Consider the following 19,968-nt stretch of genomic DNA (forward strand, 5'->3'; position numbering starts at 1 on the left):
CCAGAGCTGGACACAGCACTGCAGGGGGGGTCTCACGAGAGCAGAGCAGAGGGGGAGAATCCCCTCCCTCGACCTGCTGGCCACACTTCTCTTGATGTAGCCCAGAACACAGTTGGCTTTCTGGGCTGCGAGCGCACACTGCTGGCTCATGGTCAGTTTTCCATCCACTGATACCCCCAAGTGCTTCTCAGCAGGGCTGCTCTCAATCCACTCAGATTGAGTGGTCACAGAGTCAGACACCCAAAGTTAAACTGCCCACCGGGGATTTATTCCTCTGTTTTGATAATTGTTGGGCTTGAGTGTGTGTGTGTGTGTGTGTCTTTTCTGAGGAGGGCTTGGCACTGGATTTTCTGTCCTAAAATTTTAAGCCATAGGGATTGTGATGGTTTATGTCTGCCAACCAGGGCAGAAGGAAGATCGCTTAGAAGATCAGTAAGTTTGGTAAGTAGTTAAATTGCTAGTAAGTCTAGTGTTCCCATCATCATCTCGCTGACCCAGAGCAGAGCTAAGCAGCCACGTAGCGAAAAGCTCTCAGCAGGTGGATATTCCTAAAGCCTTTCCCTGCCCTGAAAAGAGCTGTTGTCAGGCCTCCTGGAGTTTCTATGGATGATTTTTACCCTATTGCTCACATCCCTCAGTACGGGGGTGTTTCTCGTTGATGACATGCACCTCCCTGGCCGAGTCACGCACATCTGTGCTCACCATGTTGCTATGTTGTGTATCTCTTGTTGCTGGGTGTTGTACCTGCTGCAGCTTTGGATAGTGTGGATGATAAAACTGTAAGAATGGGGTTTCATTTATGTCTGCTGCTGTCCTGAGCGACCAGGTCAGCGTTGGTAAGGGAATGATGGTGCTTGAGGTGTTCTGAGACCATTCAAACAGCATCTTCATATTAGTCATCTCACACTAACTAGATCACACATGTAATTTAATTGTCTGCAGTCCTGCTGTTTGTCCTCTGTTTTGCACTTAAGGCAATTTTCACATGCAATACACTACTCATGTTGGGGATTTTTTAAGTAAATCTCAAGGCTGCTGTCCTCTTGCAGTGAGCAGCAAAGTCACTTGTTGGTGCTTTGGGAGTGTGTTTTTATTAATGTCTTACTCCAGTGCAGAAGGGGCTGGATACCCAGTTCTGAGCTAACTAGCTCTGTGACCTTGGAGTGATCATTTTGTTCTTCTGTGCCTCTGTTTCCTTTTCTGCCTTTTGCCTCCTTCCTGGAGACAAGGAGCTTTTGCTGTGCCTGGGGTAAGGAGGTCATTAGGATGTCTGTAATTCCTATAGTGTAGCACTAACCAGGGACAGGGAGCTCAGTAAATAACTAAACCTCTCTGCCAACAGTTTCCAATCTCTCTCTTTCTGTGGTACAGGCTGGTTCCAGCAACGCTAGCGGGAATGTTCTGGCTGCCCTTGGTGGCATCTGGAGGACACAAGGCCTGTCGGGGTAAGGACATGCTACATCTCAGGTGCTGTATCTCGGTGTGTGTTGGGGGGCAGGAGAGGGTGGGATGGTCTGCTTATATTTAAATACTGTCATACAGAAAAAGTTTAATTGCTGTACACAGGGCCAGGGAGCAGCTGTCAGGTGCTATAAGAACAAGCCCCTCCAGGGAGGCCTAGTGTTCTCACCTTAGTGCTGGCTGGGTGTCCAGGGGAGAGCCTGGAAACAGGGTGTTATTGGGAGTGTATCCGTGGTACAATCTCAATGCTTAGCTCCAGGCTTCAGAGGCGAGGGTGGGTTTGTGTTTAATAAGCAGTGATAGGCTTTTCTCTGTGAACATGTGCGTTTGTCGTTTATATCCATTTAAACTTCAGGCATGCACATCTTGTGGCAGTGAGTACCACAGTTTAATGTTGAGGTGTGTGAATCACCCCTCCTGAGATGTCAGGGAAGGCCAACATAGGAGCCACATGTCCCTTATGGAGAGTTTTTCTCCTTCTGGCAATTTCCTACTGATTTGAAAACACCAGCAAGGTCTCCTCTTCCTTTCTATTTGCTGTTCTTACTGTGAAGCGTGATGGGAGCAGGCGATGCCAGTGTGGTGCCAGCAGTAGGGACAAGCTGAAGCAGAAGGGAGCTGTGTGCTCCCTTACTTGTCCTCTGAGCTTTCCATCAGGTCTGGTCTTGAGCACACGCCCACCTGGATTTCTCTGGTGAGGCAGGCGTTGCAAAAATGTAAGTTTTCAGAGACAGGCTTGAGTGCAAAGATTAAGTCTGAGCAGCCACTGAGCAGCTGCAGAGCAACTCTCCGGTGGTTTTCCTGCTATGGCCGGAGCGTAGAAATGTTCTGGGCTTTCTTCTGACCAGCTGTGGGAGTCTGGGGTGATGTTGATCCAGTCTCTTAACTGCCTCGCTTTGCCCAGTCCTGAGACAGAGAATTGCTCTTCTGACCTTGGGGTGGTGTTGTGAACGAAAAGTCCTCTGCTAGCATTTGTAGAAGATTTTGAGGTGTCATGAGCTTATAAATTATTATTGATTTTTACAGACACCTGCTTCATTTACACTACCTTGCCCTCCTTGAGTGATTCATACCAGTTATTGCCCACTTGCAGTGAATATATATGTCTTAAACCACTCCTCCAGCCCATGAGGTTCAGCCTGTGCTTCCTTTGGTAGGGCTTGTGTCCCACCTGCCCTTGGCCTGGAAAAGAAACGGAGGTGTTTTTGGAAGCTTTACTTGGGGCTTTTCACTGTAATTTCTCATAGGTTCTTAATCCGTTTGATGTGGCCGATACTTTCAGGGTGCTGTTTTAACATTTGTAAACTGTTGCTCAAAGCAGCGTGCACATCGCAGCTTTGCGGGAGACAGTTTTCTCTTAACATCTGATCTCTGCTCGCCCAACTAATAAAAGTTCAATCCTCTTTCTACACATGTGGGAAATAATTCAAAACAAATTGCAGGAAGTTCCTGAACACCAATTCCAGGAAGACGTCCCGCTGTGCCTCCCGGCAGCGCTCAGAGATGGGTTGTCTCAGGTTTGCTCTTTGAGGTGACGAGGTGATGTGGTGGTGGATGAGTTTTGGGTCCTAGATGGCTTGGTGGGCTCTAGGGCATTTTGAAAAGGACTGGGAGAAGTGAGGCCACGTCTGATGCTGATGGCAATTTTGCTCTGAAGGGTGTGAAGAAGCATGGATTTGGTGGGGAAACCTCCCCCTTTCCCCAGCCAACAGCAGAAAATAAAAATGTATGTTTGTGTTCTTTTCAGGGTGTTTCAGCAGTGCCCTTTTCTAAACAACCCAAAATTAAACTCTGCCTAAAGATAGTACCCGTGGACTAGGACCAAAGGGAACACAATTCAATTGAAATCAAAACAATAAGCGATCTGGAGAAAAAGTAACATGTAAAGGAGGCCAAGCTGTGTCAGCTGCAAGGAAAAGGAAGAAAGTCTTGGGAAAAATAAACGCAGAGGCTGCCATGCCTGCTGCCAATTATAAATCTATTAATCAAAAACAATAAAAATGTCGGGCTTTTTTGGCCAGTTGCAACATGAAATGATTTATGGCTCCTCTAATAAATCTTGTACTTGAAGAGGAGGAATTCTGAGGGCAGAAAGACGCATTTCTTATTGCCACCTTATTAAAACCAGAGCGCAGGGCTCAACTTCCTGGTCTGCACCTAGTAAATCCCTCTGCTTCACGCCAAGAAATTTCACATCCCTTTCTGTCCAGGGAGAGCCAGGCCTGCGGCGAGAGGTAGGATAGCGATGGGGTGAGTGGATCCAAGTGCTTCCACTCTTGCCAGCGGGGTAGATGAGCCATTCGCGTGAAAGCAGGTTTACATTTTGTCCGACGGCTTTTCGCACAAGGAGGTGGTGGTGTTTGAAAGCCACGGATGAAGCTCCACAGCTCATTGGTGAGAAAGACGAGGGTTATTTGATCAATCTGGTGAGATGGCTTGTCCCAGCTTGTGTGTAGCTGGGGACAGAGCTGGTGGTTTGCCCCAGGTGTCCTGTTCCTCAGATCAGCTTCCAGGTCGGGTGGACGTGGCACGGCAGGGACTGATGCGAGTGGTGGAAGCAGCCCCTGTGCCCAGGGCTTGCTGCTTTGCAAAACATAAGCTGCTTGCAGGAGTAAGCTCGGTGCAAAGCTGTAGTCAGCTAGAAGTGGTATTTTTTCTTGGCACAGCCACCTCTTTGGTCTGGAGTGTAACACGGAGGTTTTGTGGCCGAGCACACAGTGCCTTTTTCAGTGTTGGCCCCTCTATGCTGTGTTCAGGCCCTGCAGTGCCTTTTCCAAATGGTAACTTCAGGGGTCCCGGTTACAGAATCACAGAATCATCAAGATTGGAAAAGACCTTGAAGATCATCTAGTCCAACCATTAACCTAACACTGACAGTTCTCAACTACACCAGATCCCTCAGCGCTATGTCAGCGCAAGTCTTAAACACCTCTAGGGATGCGGACTCCACCACCTCCCTGGGCAGCCCATTCCAATGCCTAACAACCCCTTCTGTAAAGAAATACTTCCTAATATCCAGTCTAAACCTTCCCTGGTGCAACTTGAGGCCATTCCCTCTTGTCCTATCGCTTGTTACTTTGTTAAAGATTATCCCCAGATCTCTGCAACCTCCTTTCAGGTAGTTGTAGAGAGTGATGAGGTCTCCCCTCAGCCTCCTCCAGACTAAACAACCCCAGTTCTCTCTCTGCCTCTACTGAGAAAGAATTTGCTTTGGGTTGCTGAGTTGTTGCCCAAAAAGTCACCTTGGCTGCTGGGACCGTGGGACTGGGTGTATTGCTGGGCTGGGAACCCTGAAACGAAGAGCTGCACCCCAGAGGGCATGCGCACCACTGGGGAGGGGACACGGTGCAGGTTTAACACCTGCAGCCAGCCTGGCCCTGAGGTTTAAATGCGATTCCTGGATTTGTGACTCCTGCCGAGCCGTTCCTCACACAGCTGGGGAGAGCATGATGTGTCTGTACTGGAAAGTCTGCATTTGGTCTTTGCCAGTCGCCAACATGCTGTGCAGGTATTGCAGCTGTGGGTGAAGGGGCTGAAGGCGGGGGTGAAGCCCGTGGTGCTGGATCCAACCGGTAACTGGGAATGTTGCTTAAGCAAAAGGGAAAATCCAGACAGGGAGAGAGGAGTGTCAGGGTGCCAGGTGAAATCTGTACAAGATAGCAAATACAAACAGACTGCAGCCCTGTGCCCACCAGAGTGGTTTCTGATAGGGCCAGCAGGAAAAAAAATTTATCTCATCTGCTGATGAGGGCAGGTGTGGCCCAGTGGGGACCAGTTTGTATCAGGCCTGCAGCAGAGCTCTGCACTCCTGATCTGGGGCAGCCCCAGAGCCCTTCAGCTCTGCCCTCCTGCAGAAGGGAGCCCGCGGGGGAGGCGTGGATCGGCTGGCAGGTGGGAAGGGGAAACTGGGGGAGAGCAGGGCCAGGATTCTTGGAAGTGATGGTTAGTAACAGAGGTTGCCAGGGATGCAGGTTCTGGGTAACTGAGTTATCTGCCCCTGTTTGTGTAATAGCTGTGTCTCGAGTGGGCTGTTCTGTAAATGAATGTCTGCTGCTGTAATGAGGCTGCCTAATTCAGCAGGAGAGGGATGGTGCGCATTTCGAGAGCGATGCTGCACCGTAGGATTTACCCTATCAGCGCTCTGTCCATACGTGCCTTGTACAAATTACTCTGTTTTAAAGCTGTCATTATGGTAATAGACCCAATTGCTGTCTAGTAAAGCCATAAAATGTTTCCATCTGCCTGTGTGCTCCGGGCTCCTTAGCAAAGCTCATTACAACAAAAACCAGAGTTATTGCAGCCGGAGGTTTCCCCAGCGCAGCGTGAGTAGCTGGGCGCGGGCAGGGAGCAGAGAGCTCCTGAGCAGCCCCGGGGGTGAGTGCGTGCGTCTCCCGCGCAGCCAGCTCTCACCGGGAATCACACCTCGTCCCGCTGTGGACACGCTCCTCACGGGGACCATGCAGTGCTCAGAAAAAGCCGAGGACAGCATCCCCACGGAGCTCAGGCAGAGTGTGCTGCGAAGGGCTCCTGCCGTGCAGGCGATAGATCAGCGGGGGGATGCCAGACAGATTCAAGCCTAATGTTTAATCCTTGCTTGCAGCAAAGGAAGCCTCTAATCCTCTGGGAGGATACACTGGCCTATCCTGAAGTTGTTAAACCAACTATGAGCTTAGATGTGTCGAGCAATTGGCTTTGCATGAGTTTCCTGTTAACTTCCAAGAACTATTAGGATCAGGCACCTAAAAATCGTGGCGGCTGAGCGTGCAGCCGTTCCTGCTCCCTCCCCGCTGCCCCTGTGGTGTGTCACTGGGAACGAGCCGCTGCAGTGAGCGGGGCTCTCTCTGCAGTGGGGGAGCTCCTGGCAGAGAAGAGGAGGTCCCTCTGCTGAGGCTGGCTGGGGGTGGCAGAGGATGGGACGCTTCCCACCTCTCTGCAGCCCTTCGTGGGGATGTGTCTGAGCTCCTCTTTCCACAGCGTGGCCCGTCGCCTCCTGCAGCTTTGCTTCTGCACCTGAGGAGTGTGGAGAGGGGTTAAAAGTCACAAGGCTTCGGAGTGCTTTGTTAGAGAAGTCCAGACAGGTTCCTTCAGTGAGCAGTGGGGTGGGATTTAAGGAAACAGCAAGAGAGAATTTTTCTTAGCTTTGTTTCCCGAAGCCCCTGCAGCCAGCCTTGCAGCATCCGCTCATCCTCAAACCGCCTTTCCTTCGCCTTCAGCTTGTTCGCAGGTGTCGTCCCACGGATGGCGGCCATCAGCCTGGGAGGCTTCATCTTCCTGGGGACATACGAGAAGACTCGCCAGCTGCTGCTCTGACCGAGCCCAGCCTGTGCTGCCGGTGGCTGCCGAAGAGCTGGAGGAGGAGTCCGCCCGCGAAGGCAGCCTTCCTCCCGCCACCCCTTCGCCTGCCGCAGCAGCTGTTCAGCAGGCTGAGCGCCGCTTTCACTGTTAAAAGAGAAGTAAATCCCCCAATAATCCAATTTCCCAAACATGAAATTTTCCTGCATGGAAAGTGAGTGAGGTCATTGTGAGAGTCATGCCAAAAAAGTAATGTTTGGGGGGGTAAACAGCTAATTACAGTGGCTGAGAAAGGCGCTATTAGAACTCCTGCAGGGGAAATGTTTTGCAAACCTCCAGATCGTGGGCTGAGCGGGGAGGCTGAAATAAAGCGAGTTTTCATAATTCAGTGGCACCTGCCTCATAACGCGGGGAGGGTTTTACTGATCGGGGAAGGGGCCGATAGAGTTACAGCCTGCTGCCCTCCAACAGCACTGAACATATTCCAGGCTGGGAGACCTCTTTGTAAAAGACAATAATCCATTTGTTCCTGATTTGAGCTGTATTTGTGGAAGTTTATATTCCTGTTTATACGTACAGGTGCTCAGCAAGCATTCCTGTGTGGTAGCCAGTGCAGCTTTATTAATTAGACTCACATTTCTCCAGTAAAAAAGCACAAGCTTGTATTATTTTACAGCTGTGCTTGTGCAAAGACATGCAGCTCTGCCTTCTTTTGGTCTTCCCCCCTCAGCAGCTGAAGGAGCAGGAGGTTGGAAACGCTGACGCCCAGGAGGGAGGCCAAGGCAGGGAGAAGGTGCGAGTCCTCCTGCTGCTGTACGGATGGATCCTGAGGGCTCTCAGGGGGCTGCTGGCAGGCAGAGCAAACCTCTGTTAGGAAATGGAAGCTGTAGCGGCCAAAATGGTGCAGGGACAAGCTGGGTGCAAAGGCCTTATTGGACTTAAACTTCTCACCAGGGTCTGGGGGCCCTGAGTTTACACCAGCAACTTGGCTGAGCAGTGCTTGAAAACGTTGAGTGGTGGAGGCGTGGGGAGGCTGGGGCAGGCAGAGCCAAGCTGCTGCCTTTGGTGGGCCCTGGCAAGTCCCTCCTTGGGTTGCACCAGCAACTCACACATGTGCCCTGGGCTCAGCCACGGTGCTGGGGGGGGGGTGCTGAGGGGCTCCTCATGTGAGGGGTGGCAGAACCCGGCTTGGGCAGCTGTGGCAGCACGAGCCATCGACTTCAACCTGGTGGCACTGGCTCCTTCCAGGGCATCATGGTGCTCCTGAGTTAATTAACTAGTTGTGGGGGTGATGATGTGCTCCCCAGGGGAGCTGTAATTGAACTTTGGGGTTGTTCTCCTCATTAGGAAAATGTACCCATGTGGGAGTCTGGACAACAAATGCCAAACCAGGTTAGTGTGGAGCCTGAGTCCCTCCCAGAGAAGAGGAGGCAGCTGCTCAGGCGCAAACACGGGCCAGGCTTACAAAGGCTGGATGTTTTATTACACTGTCATCCCATGACATAGTAATAAGATTTCTTTGAGGCCAAAACTTAGAAAATAATTGGCAAACAAGTAAAACATACAGAACAAAGGACATTGTAATTCTTAAAAATAATCTCCAATTAAAATGAGGAATTTCAGCCAAGTCCTGTATTGGCTGGTTAATTCTGCCCATTCCTATGGCACGGTGTAGCAGGGCTTCCTGCCACTTGTAAGGTTGTCTCTTTTATGAAGTTTATATATAGCAGAACCAAATTTAGGGGCATTTGGGGTGGAGAGGGGAGATTTATAACTCTGTCTTAAAAGCAAACTTACTTACATTTTCTATTAAAGCTCTTTAAACATGATGAGCAGCTTAGCACTGCAGTTGGTGCATTTCATTACTTGAGCTGAAAATAATCAGGCCTCCTAGTCTTTGGGTCCAAATGCTGGATTTTTGGTTTTACTTAATATTTGTCTAATCAGTTTTTGTCATTGCTGCTTTTTATTTAAAAAAAACCAAAAACCCAAACCAGTAGCCAAAGTGTTTTAGCCAACCTGCTGTCAGGGGGAGGGAGGGATGGATCCCAGACCCCCAGGGAAGGCCCGGGTCAGGTGAGAGCCCGGCAGGCGGGCAGGGCTGTTCTGCACACACTGACTCATCTCATCCCACTGAACATGACAATGTTAGTTTTGGGACTAGGGAGAGCAAAAGACATAAAAATGTGTTTGTTTCTCCCCATTTGCCTTGAATTTTAGCAATGTATTATTTCAAGTTTACCAAAACTTGAAAAATTAATTTTAACCTATTACTGGACTAACACAGAATAACAGTGCTTGAATCTCAGACCAGGCACCAGCCTCTTAACGGCTGTTTCTTTTCCATTTTAAAAAATTTTCAGTCCCTCAACACATACAGGAGTTACCAGAGTAATCTCAGAAAGTCTGCTTTATACCCAAAGTTCTAATTTGGAGGAGGAAATACTTTTAAATTTTTTTTTTAATATACAGAAGCTGAATTGAGTTTTTTTTTAGTTAAAAGCAAGAATTCTTGCTTTATCTCCAAAGCTGCCTCTGGAATTTCCATACAGGGTGGGGTTGGGGTTTGGGAAAGCCGGAGGTGTTCACAACTGCAGCTGAGCCTGGCGCTGTGCTGGTCCCAGTTTTCTTACATACTTACACATGCGCACACACCCCATCTGCTCTGCTTTCAGTGCCAGGATAAGGGTATTTGCCAGGTACTTCAGCAGGCTGATATATTATAAGTGTATTTCTTATAAGTTCTTTACTGTATCTTTCAATACAGCCCCCACATTCCACCCCATCCGCAAGTCAGGCTGCCAGTCTCATGCTGATCTAATGGATCTAATTTCACAAGCAGGTATTTTGGCAGTCTGCATTTTCATCAGAGAAAGACAGAAAAAAAGTATAGGAATGGATTAGAATTTTATTTCATTTTCAACCGAAACTCCCAAAAGCTCACTCAACAAAACAGCTGTAATATTATAAATGAACCTTTATTAAAGACACTTCAATGCCATTTGTTAGACACTTCAATATCTTACATGTTTTTCAATGTACAACATTGTACCAAATTTTCTAATAAATAAATAACTTTGTACACAAAAGTAATACTTCCTCTTTCACATTGCCTCTTAGAAGCAGCAAATTCACATATTTAGTGGAAGTCATAACGTTAGGCAGTTAAATTTATTCAGAAACATTATTTTCAAATGTTAATGTGGCAAATATGCTTTGTATCTGCAGTGGTGATGACGTTTCTGCCAAAGTGAGTCAATTAAATCATTCCCATCCTCCCCGTGTCCCCGGTTCCACTGTTCTCACCTTGCGAGTCGGTTCTGAAGTGTACTCTTCCCTTCAGTAAAGGGAAAACTACGCTCGGTTTATAATTTTCTAACATCCATTTCCTTTGCTTTGAATAAACTTGGCACTCACCATAATTAGCCACCTGTCTCAAAGTGCAAAAATATCAACAGTCAGGAGCTGATACAGACAGGGACCAGCCCGAATGCTGCCTTGCTTCACCAAGGTCAGGTTCAGCAGGGAAACTCGCCCTCAGCTGCGGGGCAGCGCAGGGGGGCAGGAGGCAGCGGCTCCTCAAGGTACAGCGGGGCAGGACCAGCCTGTAACAAAACCATCACTGTCCATCCTGGTGCAGGGCAGCACATAACAGCTCAGTGAAACCCCCACAGAGCCCCAGGTGATGGATCTGAACAGAAAATTAAATGTTTCTGCCCTTATCTCTGCTGCTTGTTTTGAGCCACAATACTAGCAAAGGTGGATTTCCACCAGACTCGGCTTCAGTGGAACTGGCATTTGAGGTGCTCCTAAGGAAAAAAGTAACAAACCCCCTAATAAACCTTCCCCCAAAGTAGTCATCACCAGAGTTAGCAACCTTATGTTAGCAGAACTCAAATTACAAGTAACTGGAAGGGAGTCCTCCATCCACAGGTACCAACACCAACAGAAAGCAGCCTTTCTATAAATAAAAAGCATCATAGTGACATTAGAAGTGACAAAGATCTGTTTGACCAATGTGGGTATTTCTTTTTCCCCCCATTCATGGATGAACTTAAAAGACCACATAAAAATACTTGGGACATTTCCACTTAACAGAGTACTTTCAACCATAAATACAGAGTTTCCCTTCTAAATGAGTATATTTCTGCATAGCTACACAAGGCAGCATAATTCACTTGAAGCAGGTATTTTCAGTCTGAAGAATCTGGCTGCAGATGGGGGTAATGGTGTTCAACAAGAAAGCGGAATATTGTGTTGCAGGAAAAAAAAAAAAAGTATCAGAAGAATTAACAGTACAGCTGTCAGCTTAGGAGTGCAAGTTTAGTTTTGTTGTCAAAACAAACAGCTCTATGGTTTCCAACCCCCCTCCAGAACAGACGTGGGGTTTTTTAGGGGTGTGAAAATGCGTTATGGTGGCAGGGGTTATTCCTTTGAAACAGGGCCGGGCTGTGTATCGTTACACACACCTTACACACAGGGAAAGCTGCATCCAGGGCAGAGAGGAAGCGTCTGCAGTTCGCTCTGTAGGTGATCAGTGCCGGAACAGCCTCTGTGGGCAGGTAACGCCTTCTGCTAGGACGTGTGTGAACGGTGCAATCTACCGCATTTACTGCACCAGGGACTGATTTTGGTAACAACTGCTCACAAATGGCCACGGCCTTGTTGTCTGGATGTTCTGGGGCTCTGCACTGTTGCTGAATTATTCAGTGCCTCTTGTGTGGTCCACTAACGTATCACACAGTCACAGTTCAAATACTAATTTTTATGCAGTTTTGAAAAGCAATGGAATTTAAGTTCTTCCACCAACAGGAAAAAAATCAGGTTGCTATGTAATTTCCTACTGCATGTTTTATTTTTGTTCTATAAGTTCATCTGAAACAGTTGAAGATCTCTCTTGAAACATGTTAAGTGCAATAAATTTCAAAGGGAAAGGAAATTTGTGCTAAGTAACCCAATTGATACTTGACTTAAAGGAACTTCCATTGAAAAGAGGACAATCCCTTTGGAACAGTCTGGCTTTTTAAAGTTCTGCTTATTCATTTAAGGCACCAGAATTATTTCTCTCACAAAGTTTAACAGCAACCTGATACTGAAAACAGTATTGCCAAAATTGTAAAATTTCACTCAGTTTTCCATGCACTAAAGATTAAAATAGCCTCTGTAAAAGATATATATATATTTATATATATATATTTATATATGAAAACTCTTATGTACAATTGTATCAAATACTTTTCTCTTTACACAATAATCCCTTGCATTTATGTGCTTCATATGCAAGTCAACTTTTGAACGCTTCATACTTCTCAGGGAAGTTTTAAACTATGTACAAACAGATGACGCTCGAACAGGAGTTTGTTCCCCATACAAGCTTGTTTCTCATACCTCAGTTGTTTGCCTTTGACAGGTCATCAGTTCAAGATTTGAGGTAGAAGTAAGTAGCCTATATACTCTGTGCAAAAATATTAAAAAAAAAAATAATAGTGTGTTTGTTAATTTGCACATGGCAGTCTGTCCTCTCAGTCCAGCGATCTGTTCAGCTCATGAATGGAGTCACAGGACTTGGGTGTGTGGCCGTTGGACAGGAGAGCCTGTTTCACCTCTGCCTCGCCCTGCAAATCCAGTAGCGTTGGGGACATTTCAGGAAGCACGTTCAGTTGTTTTAATGACCCTCCTGCTGGCGAAGCTCTCACCAAATTAAGGTCGTTAAGCTCTGAAGGCTTTGCTACTGCTTGGGAAGAGCCTGCAAAAACCCAAAGCAGCAGTGTGGTTAGTCGATGCTCAGCCTGCCAGTGCTCCTCATCAAACCAACCCTGCCACTGTCATCCACGCCCTTGAGCCAGTTAAAAAAGCTGGTGGGAGAAAACAAGGCTCTGCGATAACCCGGACGGTGTTTTATTGCATCCGGGGAGAGAAAGACACCCCCAAGGAACCACGTACCTTGTCTGTCTGCAAGCAGCGGGCTGGTCGTGCTCACAGGCCTTATTCTGTCGTGGTTGCTGGGGTAGAGGGTCCCGTCTGTTTCCATCCTCTTGCCGCTGGCAATCCCGTTGCACAGCTGAGGATGAAGAAGGCTGGTGCCTGCACCCCTCTTCCTGTTTCGTTCCTTGCTGCTCAGCGCGCTTGGGTAGGTATTATCCATAGTCTTAAGGCTCTCAGAGTAGTACTCCAGCTCCTTGGGGTAAATGTGGACGTTCATGCTGTCCGTGCTGCCGCTGCAGTCCGTGCACACAACTGGCAGGCCGTAGCCTGTGAGGGAGGAAGGGAAAACGGCAACAGATGAAGATTAACCAGCTGGAAGTTGTCAGCACTGAAGCACACAACTTGCGGAAGGAAAAGGCAGCTCTGCTTAGTTCGTCTGTCCCTTGGCAGTGTGGGAATCTCTCACTAAATAATACGGACATTTCTTAGTTCTATACAGGGCTAGTAAACACCTGCGTTTTTCAGAACTCTGTAGCTGTCATAAAGGTAGCTCCAATTAATAGGTTTAACTCCACAGAAGTTGCAACTTTCTTTTTTTAAAATAAACTCTGCATTTATTTCTTTTAACAAACTTTCTAGCCAGGGTAGAAATAAAAAGTGGAACTTTCCTGTACTTGCTTTAAAATACCAGGTTACCTTTCTTATTTTTGTGCTGCTGCTTTACAGGGGTCACTGTCAACTCGTATTGTTATCTCAAGATCGGTTATTACTGTTAGTGGTAGTACCAGATGAGCAGAATTCAAAGAAGCAAGTAGGAAGGAGTTTCTAAACATTGAAAGTTAATTTCCTTAGTGCACTCGACAACTTTCCGTTATTAAACTTTACAGTTTCTCCTGGAGAGAAAATTTGTTTCACTGGCAGTTTTTCTGTGGATGTTACAATACAGCATGAGAACAGAAAACACATCCTAAAAATAGAAAAGTAGGACTGTAACACCCAAGAAATTCGCAAAGAGCAGAGGCAGGTGTAGTGCCCAAAACTACCATTAAATTTTGAAAATAAAGAGCTGAGCTTTGAAGTTTGCAGCCCCTTTAAAGAGCATGAAAAATTTTAACACCTTCAAGTTTGAAAGTGCTCCCAACATTTTAGGAATAGCTCAAATCAAAATAGCGATCAGCCAGCAGCAAGGAATGGCAATCACGAGCTTTAGGCTGCCTTTTTCTGACAGCTCCTCGAATTCAAACTATCCAAGCTTGATAGAGGATCAAAGCAAGCAGGAGAAAGTAAATTTACTGTGCTCACACCTGAGAATCATTCTGGGCTTTTTTTTTTTTTGGGGGGGAAGGTAACAATTTCTTGTCTTAATGCTGTCTGACTTGGAGGGCTTTCTGATCTGTACAAACACAAAATACCTTTCCAGATTAATGGGTTTTGTACCTGTCTTATCTGGAACAAGCATTCCATCAGCCATGTCTTCAGTTTTCCAAGTGTCTTTATTATAGCCGATACACAGCTTTGGCTGTCTACAACCTACAGTGGGAGCTTCAACATCTGGACACCTTCCAGCATCAGTCTGACACATACCTGTAACAAACGAACCATCTGGCTAAAGACTACAACCATCTGCTCTCAGTTAAATGACCTGTTAGTCTTATTTCTAGTGTAAAAACTGCAAAAGGGAGAAAAAATAAAAACAGAGATAATAGATAATTTTAAACTAATGTTTAACAGAGTAAATGCTGTACAAACTTAGGAGAATCTTAGTTCAGAACGCTTAACTTTTCCTTCCTAATGTGCTGTGTTTAAATACTGTAAAACCCCAACATTTAATTTCTAAGCCCGAAGGCAGGGACAGGCAATGCTAATGTATTTTCTAGTAGAGCTTAACTATGTGTAACTCGGGTGCCAAAAAACTAATCCAAAATTAGCAAAAAAATAGTCCTTAGGGCCTGACTGAGCAGTTTCTGAAGCAATCTGCTTGTATGAACGCTGTTATTACTGGGAGAGGATAGCTCTGTGAAGTGAGAGACAGATCCTTGTCCTGCATAAATGCAGTAGCTAGAGAATTACATTATGAAGATCTTTCAGATAACTCATAACGAGCCCAGAAGTACTTTGTGCTGTGATTTCTACCTCCTCACATCAAGTTCAGATACAGCATCACAGGAAAAATAATTAAACGGGTTCTCACCGTTGCTGTCTATGTGCCCGTTCGGCTGTTGGTTATCTACTCTGACGACCGCTTCCTGCCGGTCAGAGAGAGTCCCTTGGGAGGACAAGTAGCTTGGCACGTCAGGAGGCACAATAGTCTCATCTAGAGCAATGGGAGCAGAGAAATGTCAGTTCATAGTAAGTTAGAAAGGCTTTGGTTTTCAAAGGCATGTAAAAATCGTATTTTCAAGAAGGATTTGGGACCAGGTCGGTAACTGGTATTCTCTGTAGATGCAACGGAAACTGAACTGCCCAACTCCTGAACTTCCCCATCAGAAGCCCCACTCCTGATTTTTCAAAGCTTAAAGCTGTCAGATGGAGTGCTGATAAAGCCACTCTGAGTGTTTACATTTGGCATGGTCGGTACAAGGTAGGTGGAGGTGGAACTGACTCTTCAGAACAAGCAAATACTTCCTTTTCCCCTGAAATTCAGAGTACCTCACTTGACTCAAGGCCTCTGTCTCCCAAAGTCATGAGTGTAAAAGACTTCTGGAGAACAGGGTCTTCAATTCACTTAAGCAGGCAAGTAAGTCTCAACCCATTATAGCTATCCTTGGCTTTCTCCATTTTGTATCAGACAATTTCAGTTTCCCTTGTCACACAAAACCAAGTGAAACTCAATTATAGCAGGAATGAAGCCCCAGATTTTCAGGACTGAGAAAAAGGGGAAAAAGAAAATCCTACTGACACATCACACTGATCATATGGTATCCAAGACTTCCTACCTAGCCCGTGTCTTTAAAATCCTATGTTGTACTATATCTAAAGCTAAGCGTAATACAGGAAGGCTGCAAATCCCAGCAGGGTGGGGCAGTCTTAGGCTGGTTCTTCCCGTACTTTGTTCAGAAGCTGCGTAACGTTGAGGGCAAGAGAGTTCATTCTCACTGCAACACGTATTTCAGCACCAGATTATCCCTTCTGAATATCAGGAGGAAGCAATAAACACTACTTCTCCTAAAAATTGAGGGATACCCCTCATCAGCTGGGCTACGACAGCTCTTACAGGCAACACAGAAAAAGAGATACCAGCTTCAAAGCCTAATTTTTCAAGTTTTGAATATAAAGTCTTTGAACAGATTCTCAAGAAGACAGGTTCCCAGCATCATGGACATAATCCAGACCATCTCAAGAGTTATCACTTATGGTCATGGAAAAAATCAAAGTAGCAAAAGCAATGGCTAGAACTACTGCCAAGTGGAAAAGACCTTTCTGAAGAGCAAGCCAAGGGGAGAAATGCAGCTCTGAACATGCTTCAACAGCAGGTGAAAGCTGGTTCCAGCTTTGTGAGCCAAGAGAACCACCGAGATAAGCCAACTGCTTTTCCAGGGCGATTGTGTGGCTACTGACTCAGCCTCAGTGGGAAGCCCGACAGCGCAAAAGGTGAGAGGAAGCCTCAGCAGGAGACTAGAGCTACCTGTGTTGGTGACGCTGTATTCTTCACTCTTCTTCCTGGTTTGGTAGATGATGCAGACCCAGACCAGAGACGTCAGCACGATGCTACACACCACGGCAATGGTGATGATCCCCACCATGGTACGGTCCTTCCTACAGCCGAGAGACTGCAAGATGCTCACGTGGCTGTGTGCGCGCTCTGTCCCCACGATGTTGGACATTTCACAGGTGTATTTCCCAGCATCCTCCAAGACAACGTTCCTAACGATCAGCAGCTGGTTGCCCGAGGTGAAGTGATGCCTTTCTGTCACGATCAGGGGCTGGTCACCTTTCAGCCAGGTGATGCGGGGAGATGGGCTCCCAGTGGCTTTGCACTGAAGAGCCACAGTCTCACCTACAGACACGACATGGTCTTCCAGCGGATGAATCAAAGATGGTGTCTCTGCAGGAGAATAAACACAGAAATTAAATCTTGGGAACAGCATAACAGGTTTATTCTAACTACTGAACATAACAGATGTTCCTGCAGACAAATAGACAGCAGTGCTCTATGCAGCCACATGCTCAGGAGCGTGGCAGCCGCAAACCACAACAGATCTAACAATCACAACCAAGCCCTTCCCATAACCCGTTGGTGTCTGTCTTCCCAACAAAGAAACCCCCAAGGACAAGGGGGCAACGGCTGACACACTTGAATTATTTCACAGGGCAAGAGAGATGGAGTGCGATCTCCTTTTGAAGTAATTTTCCCAGACAGTAAATAGGGTGGTTGGAGGGGCTACCTTGGCACAAGAGGAAACATGACTTAATGGCTCCTTATCTTAATTAGCAGGGCATTTTTTATTAGTTAACTACAGTGTAAAAGAATGAAACAAGACTAATGCAGAGCACTGCCTCTTTGTCCCTTTTCTGTATCTGCAACTGCTGAGGAGCTTGAACTGCCATCCCTTCTTCCAGTTCCCACTTCCAGAGCTTGGGGGATAGGGTGTAGGGGAGAACTTTGTAGAGTAGGGCTGATGGTTGGACTCGATCCCAAGGGTCTTTTCCAACCTGAATGATTCTGCGATTCTGTGTCTCGGGGCACTAATGTGTCTTACCCAGTACAGTCAGGTTGGCATTTGCAAGCACAGACCCCGCAGAGTTCTGTGCCGTGCAGCTGTAGATACCCGTGTCTTCTATCTTCACATCCGTAATGAAGAAGACGTCGTCATCAGGCATGACGTGCATGCGGCGCTCTCGGGCCGCAGGGAAGTCCGTGCCCCCATCTTTCTGCCAGGCTATTTGTGGGGTGGGGTGTCCTTCAGCTGCACACTCCAACTGTGCTATCGCCCCTGTCCGGATGGTGACGTCGCGGGGAGTTTTGATAAACGAGGGCAACACTGACAAATTAAAAAAACCAAGAAAAAGGGATGAGTAGTTCCATGGGGAAAACACCATCTCCTGGGCAGTTCTGTTTTCCTTCCTAGGCAGGAGATTAATATAATAATTACCCAGAGGCAAGAGGGTGGCAAGCTGCTTTTGCAGGATCTCTCTCAACTGTTGGGACTACCCCTGTGTTTCTGTAGCACATACCTGTCTGCAGTGCCCAAGAACCCCCCACTCAGGGCCATCAGAGCTGGGATCAAACCTAATTTTCTTCTGCGATTAACCTGGAAAGAAACCCTGTTATCTCTCCTACAGAGAACTTTCATTCACTACAGCCCCCCTTCTTTGTATCCTTTTGTATTTTCGTTTTCATTTGACCATGTCATCGGGCAAAGACTCTACTGGAACAGCCGAAGAGAGGCAGCTAAAACCGTTAAGAACATGCTGAAGTGCTTGGCTGGATGGCAGCCATCACAAGCCTGGCGTGTGCTCCTCACACAGCATTTCTCAGCATCCACTGAGATGCAGGCAGCTGCTGTGAAGAGGTTAAGATCTCCTCACCATCAGGAATGGACCCTCAGGAGTAACTGCCTTCCAAAAGTGTGTCCCACAGAATTCTACCAGCTCAGGCTGAGGAAAGGAATAAGAAAGCAGCTTCCTACTCACCATTAACAGTGAGACGGGCCTTGTTGGAGTAGGTAGAGCCAAAGTGGTTGGTGATGATACACTGGTAACGCCCTTCGTGGGCGAAGGTGACATGCCGGAGGTGCAGAATGGTGGTGTACTCCATCACCTCACCGTCCTTTGCCCGCACGTGGGCAAAGTTCTCAATCTCAGCGTTGTACAGCATCTCGTTGTCTTTCTTCCATGCAAACATCATGGGGGAGCTGCTACTGCTGGCGGCCGAGCAAGTGAAACGGATGTCCTTCCCAAGGACAGCCACTGTTGTCTCAGGCTGGATGATGATCTGCGGCTTGGGGAAATCATCTGAGAGAAAACGAGGCGTAGTTAGTTCTGGACTGTGAGGAAAGACTGGAGCAAGCAAAGAGATGAAATGAGATGTAAGTGAAAGACATAATTGCACATCTGCTTTGATATCCACTGCTGTCGACACCAGGAAAGCCGCTTGCTCTTGCGAAACACTCCAGCATCGAGACTGGCTCTACAGTGCAATGTGCCACACACAACTCCACTGAGCAGCTGGTCTAAACTAGGACTCCCATTCCTCTGGTTCCTTCTGTAACCACAGGACAGAGATGGCCACTTAGTGACCTCAAACACCTACAAGATGCCCAGCTCTCTTTGCCAGTGTAGCTGAACCTCAGAAAGACCCTATGGTCTGAAGAAAATACCCTTCCTTGTACAACCCATGCATGAAGAGCAATGCTGAACTGAAACCTTCATCTCCAGGCCTGCATTAGCGTGAAGCAGGAGGGGAGAGCAGGAGGACGCTTAAAGGGCTGCAAATGCCACCTCTAGGGATAAATGCTGCCGAGCAAGGTGACGGCAGCACGTACTGTCAAAGCAGAAGCAGCTGTATTTGCCTGTCACCCGTCTGGAGTGGAAAGCTTTGCATCTCTGCCCTGAAGATTGTTGGTTTTAGCAAGGTTCCAAGCAGATTCATTTATTAGATTTCTACAAATGGTGTAATTTAATATTTGACTAAGGTTTAATTAAACAGCCAGGCCTTTGGAACCAGGAGTACTAGTGCCTGGAGGACTTGGCAGGCACTGGAGAAGCAAAGCTGTCTTCGCTTTGTGATGTTGCTGTGGGGATGGAGCCTTCACGATCTCTTCTTCCAGATGAACACAGCAAGCCTCCCAGACTTGCTCGGAGGCCACCTAGGCAGAGCCCTACCGCTCTGGGATCAAGAGGGACATGGGACAGCAGCTGGAACAAAGCTTTTGCTCTGTGTTCAATGCAAGTCATGCATTCAGCTTAGTTACATGGTGTTTTCAAAAGCTCATTTTTCTTTCAAACAGCCATGTGCAGCTCCACCCAGGATCCACAGCACAGGGTTTGCCTCACCAAACCAGGCCTTTATTTCACCCAAAAGCTGGATGAAGGAGCAGCATCACTTTGGCCTCCTCTGATCATTTACGTTTCTTTTCTTTACGAGAGAGGCAGTAGATGTTTGCGTGTACTGGGTATTAAGTAAAGCTGCTTTGCAATCACAGCTCAGGTGCAGTCAACCGCAGTGTTTGGGTGGGAGAACAGTAGTAGGTGCTGTTTAGAAGAAACAACAACCATAGGAGAAAAAAGAAAGATTATAATGCAACTGTTAGCTGTCGGTTGGTTCATGTGTAACGCTGGCCCAAAAAA

The 19,968-nt window shown here is 47.1% G+C and overlaps 2 protein-coding genes across 9 annotated transcripts in view; one reads left to right on the forward strand and one right to left on the reverse strand.

Annotated features, from left to right (window-relative positions):
• SLC25A26 (solute carrier family 25 member 26) overlaps positions 1-7,137 on the forward strand; it is an 89,450-nt gene extending 82,313 nt beyond the window's left edge. For 4 of the 8 annotated variants that reach the window (XR_012624681.1, XR_012624683.1, XR_012624682.1 and 1 more), the window contains one exon: positions 1,372-1,391. Coding sequence is in view for 3 of the 8 variants with exons in the window: in XM_074835947.1 (XP_074692048.1) it covers positions 1,372-1,445; positions 6,675-6,771 (171 nt within the window). In the remaining 5 variants the exon portion in view is untranslated. Of the gene's footprint in view, positions 1-1,371; positions 1,446-6,674 lie in introns of those variants that run through there. The other 4 variants (XM_074835947.1, XM_074835948.1, XM_074835949.1 and 1 more) reach the window with 2 other exon arrangements.
• Positions 7,138-9,643: 2,506 nt separating this feature from the next.
• Positions 9,644-19,968, reverse strand: part of LRIG1 (leucine rich repeats and immunoglobulin like domains 1) — a 96,209-nt gene continuing 85,884 nt past the window's right edge. The window contains 7 exon segments of the mRNA XM_074835945.1: positions 9,644-12,499; positions 12,697-13,005; positions 14,116-14,262; positions 14,870-14,992; positions 16,304-16,723; positions 17,379-17,660; positions 18,313-18,633. Coding sequence (XP_074692046.1) covers positions 12,276-12,499; positions 12,697-13,005; positions 14,116-14,262; positions 14,870-14,992; positions 16,304-16,723; positions 17,379-17,660; positions 18,313-18,633 — 1,826 coding nt within the window. The 3' untranslated portion in view covers positions 9,644-12,275.

This window comes from Strix aluco, chromosome 11 (genome assembly GCF_031877795.1).
Source record: "Strix aluco isolate bStrAlu1 chromosome 11, bStrAlu1.hap1, whole genome shotgun sequence".
Taxonomy (NCBI): Eukaryota; Metazoa; Chordata; class Aves; order Strigiformes; family Strigidae; genus Strix; species Strix aluco.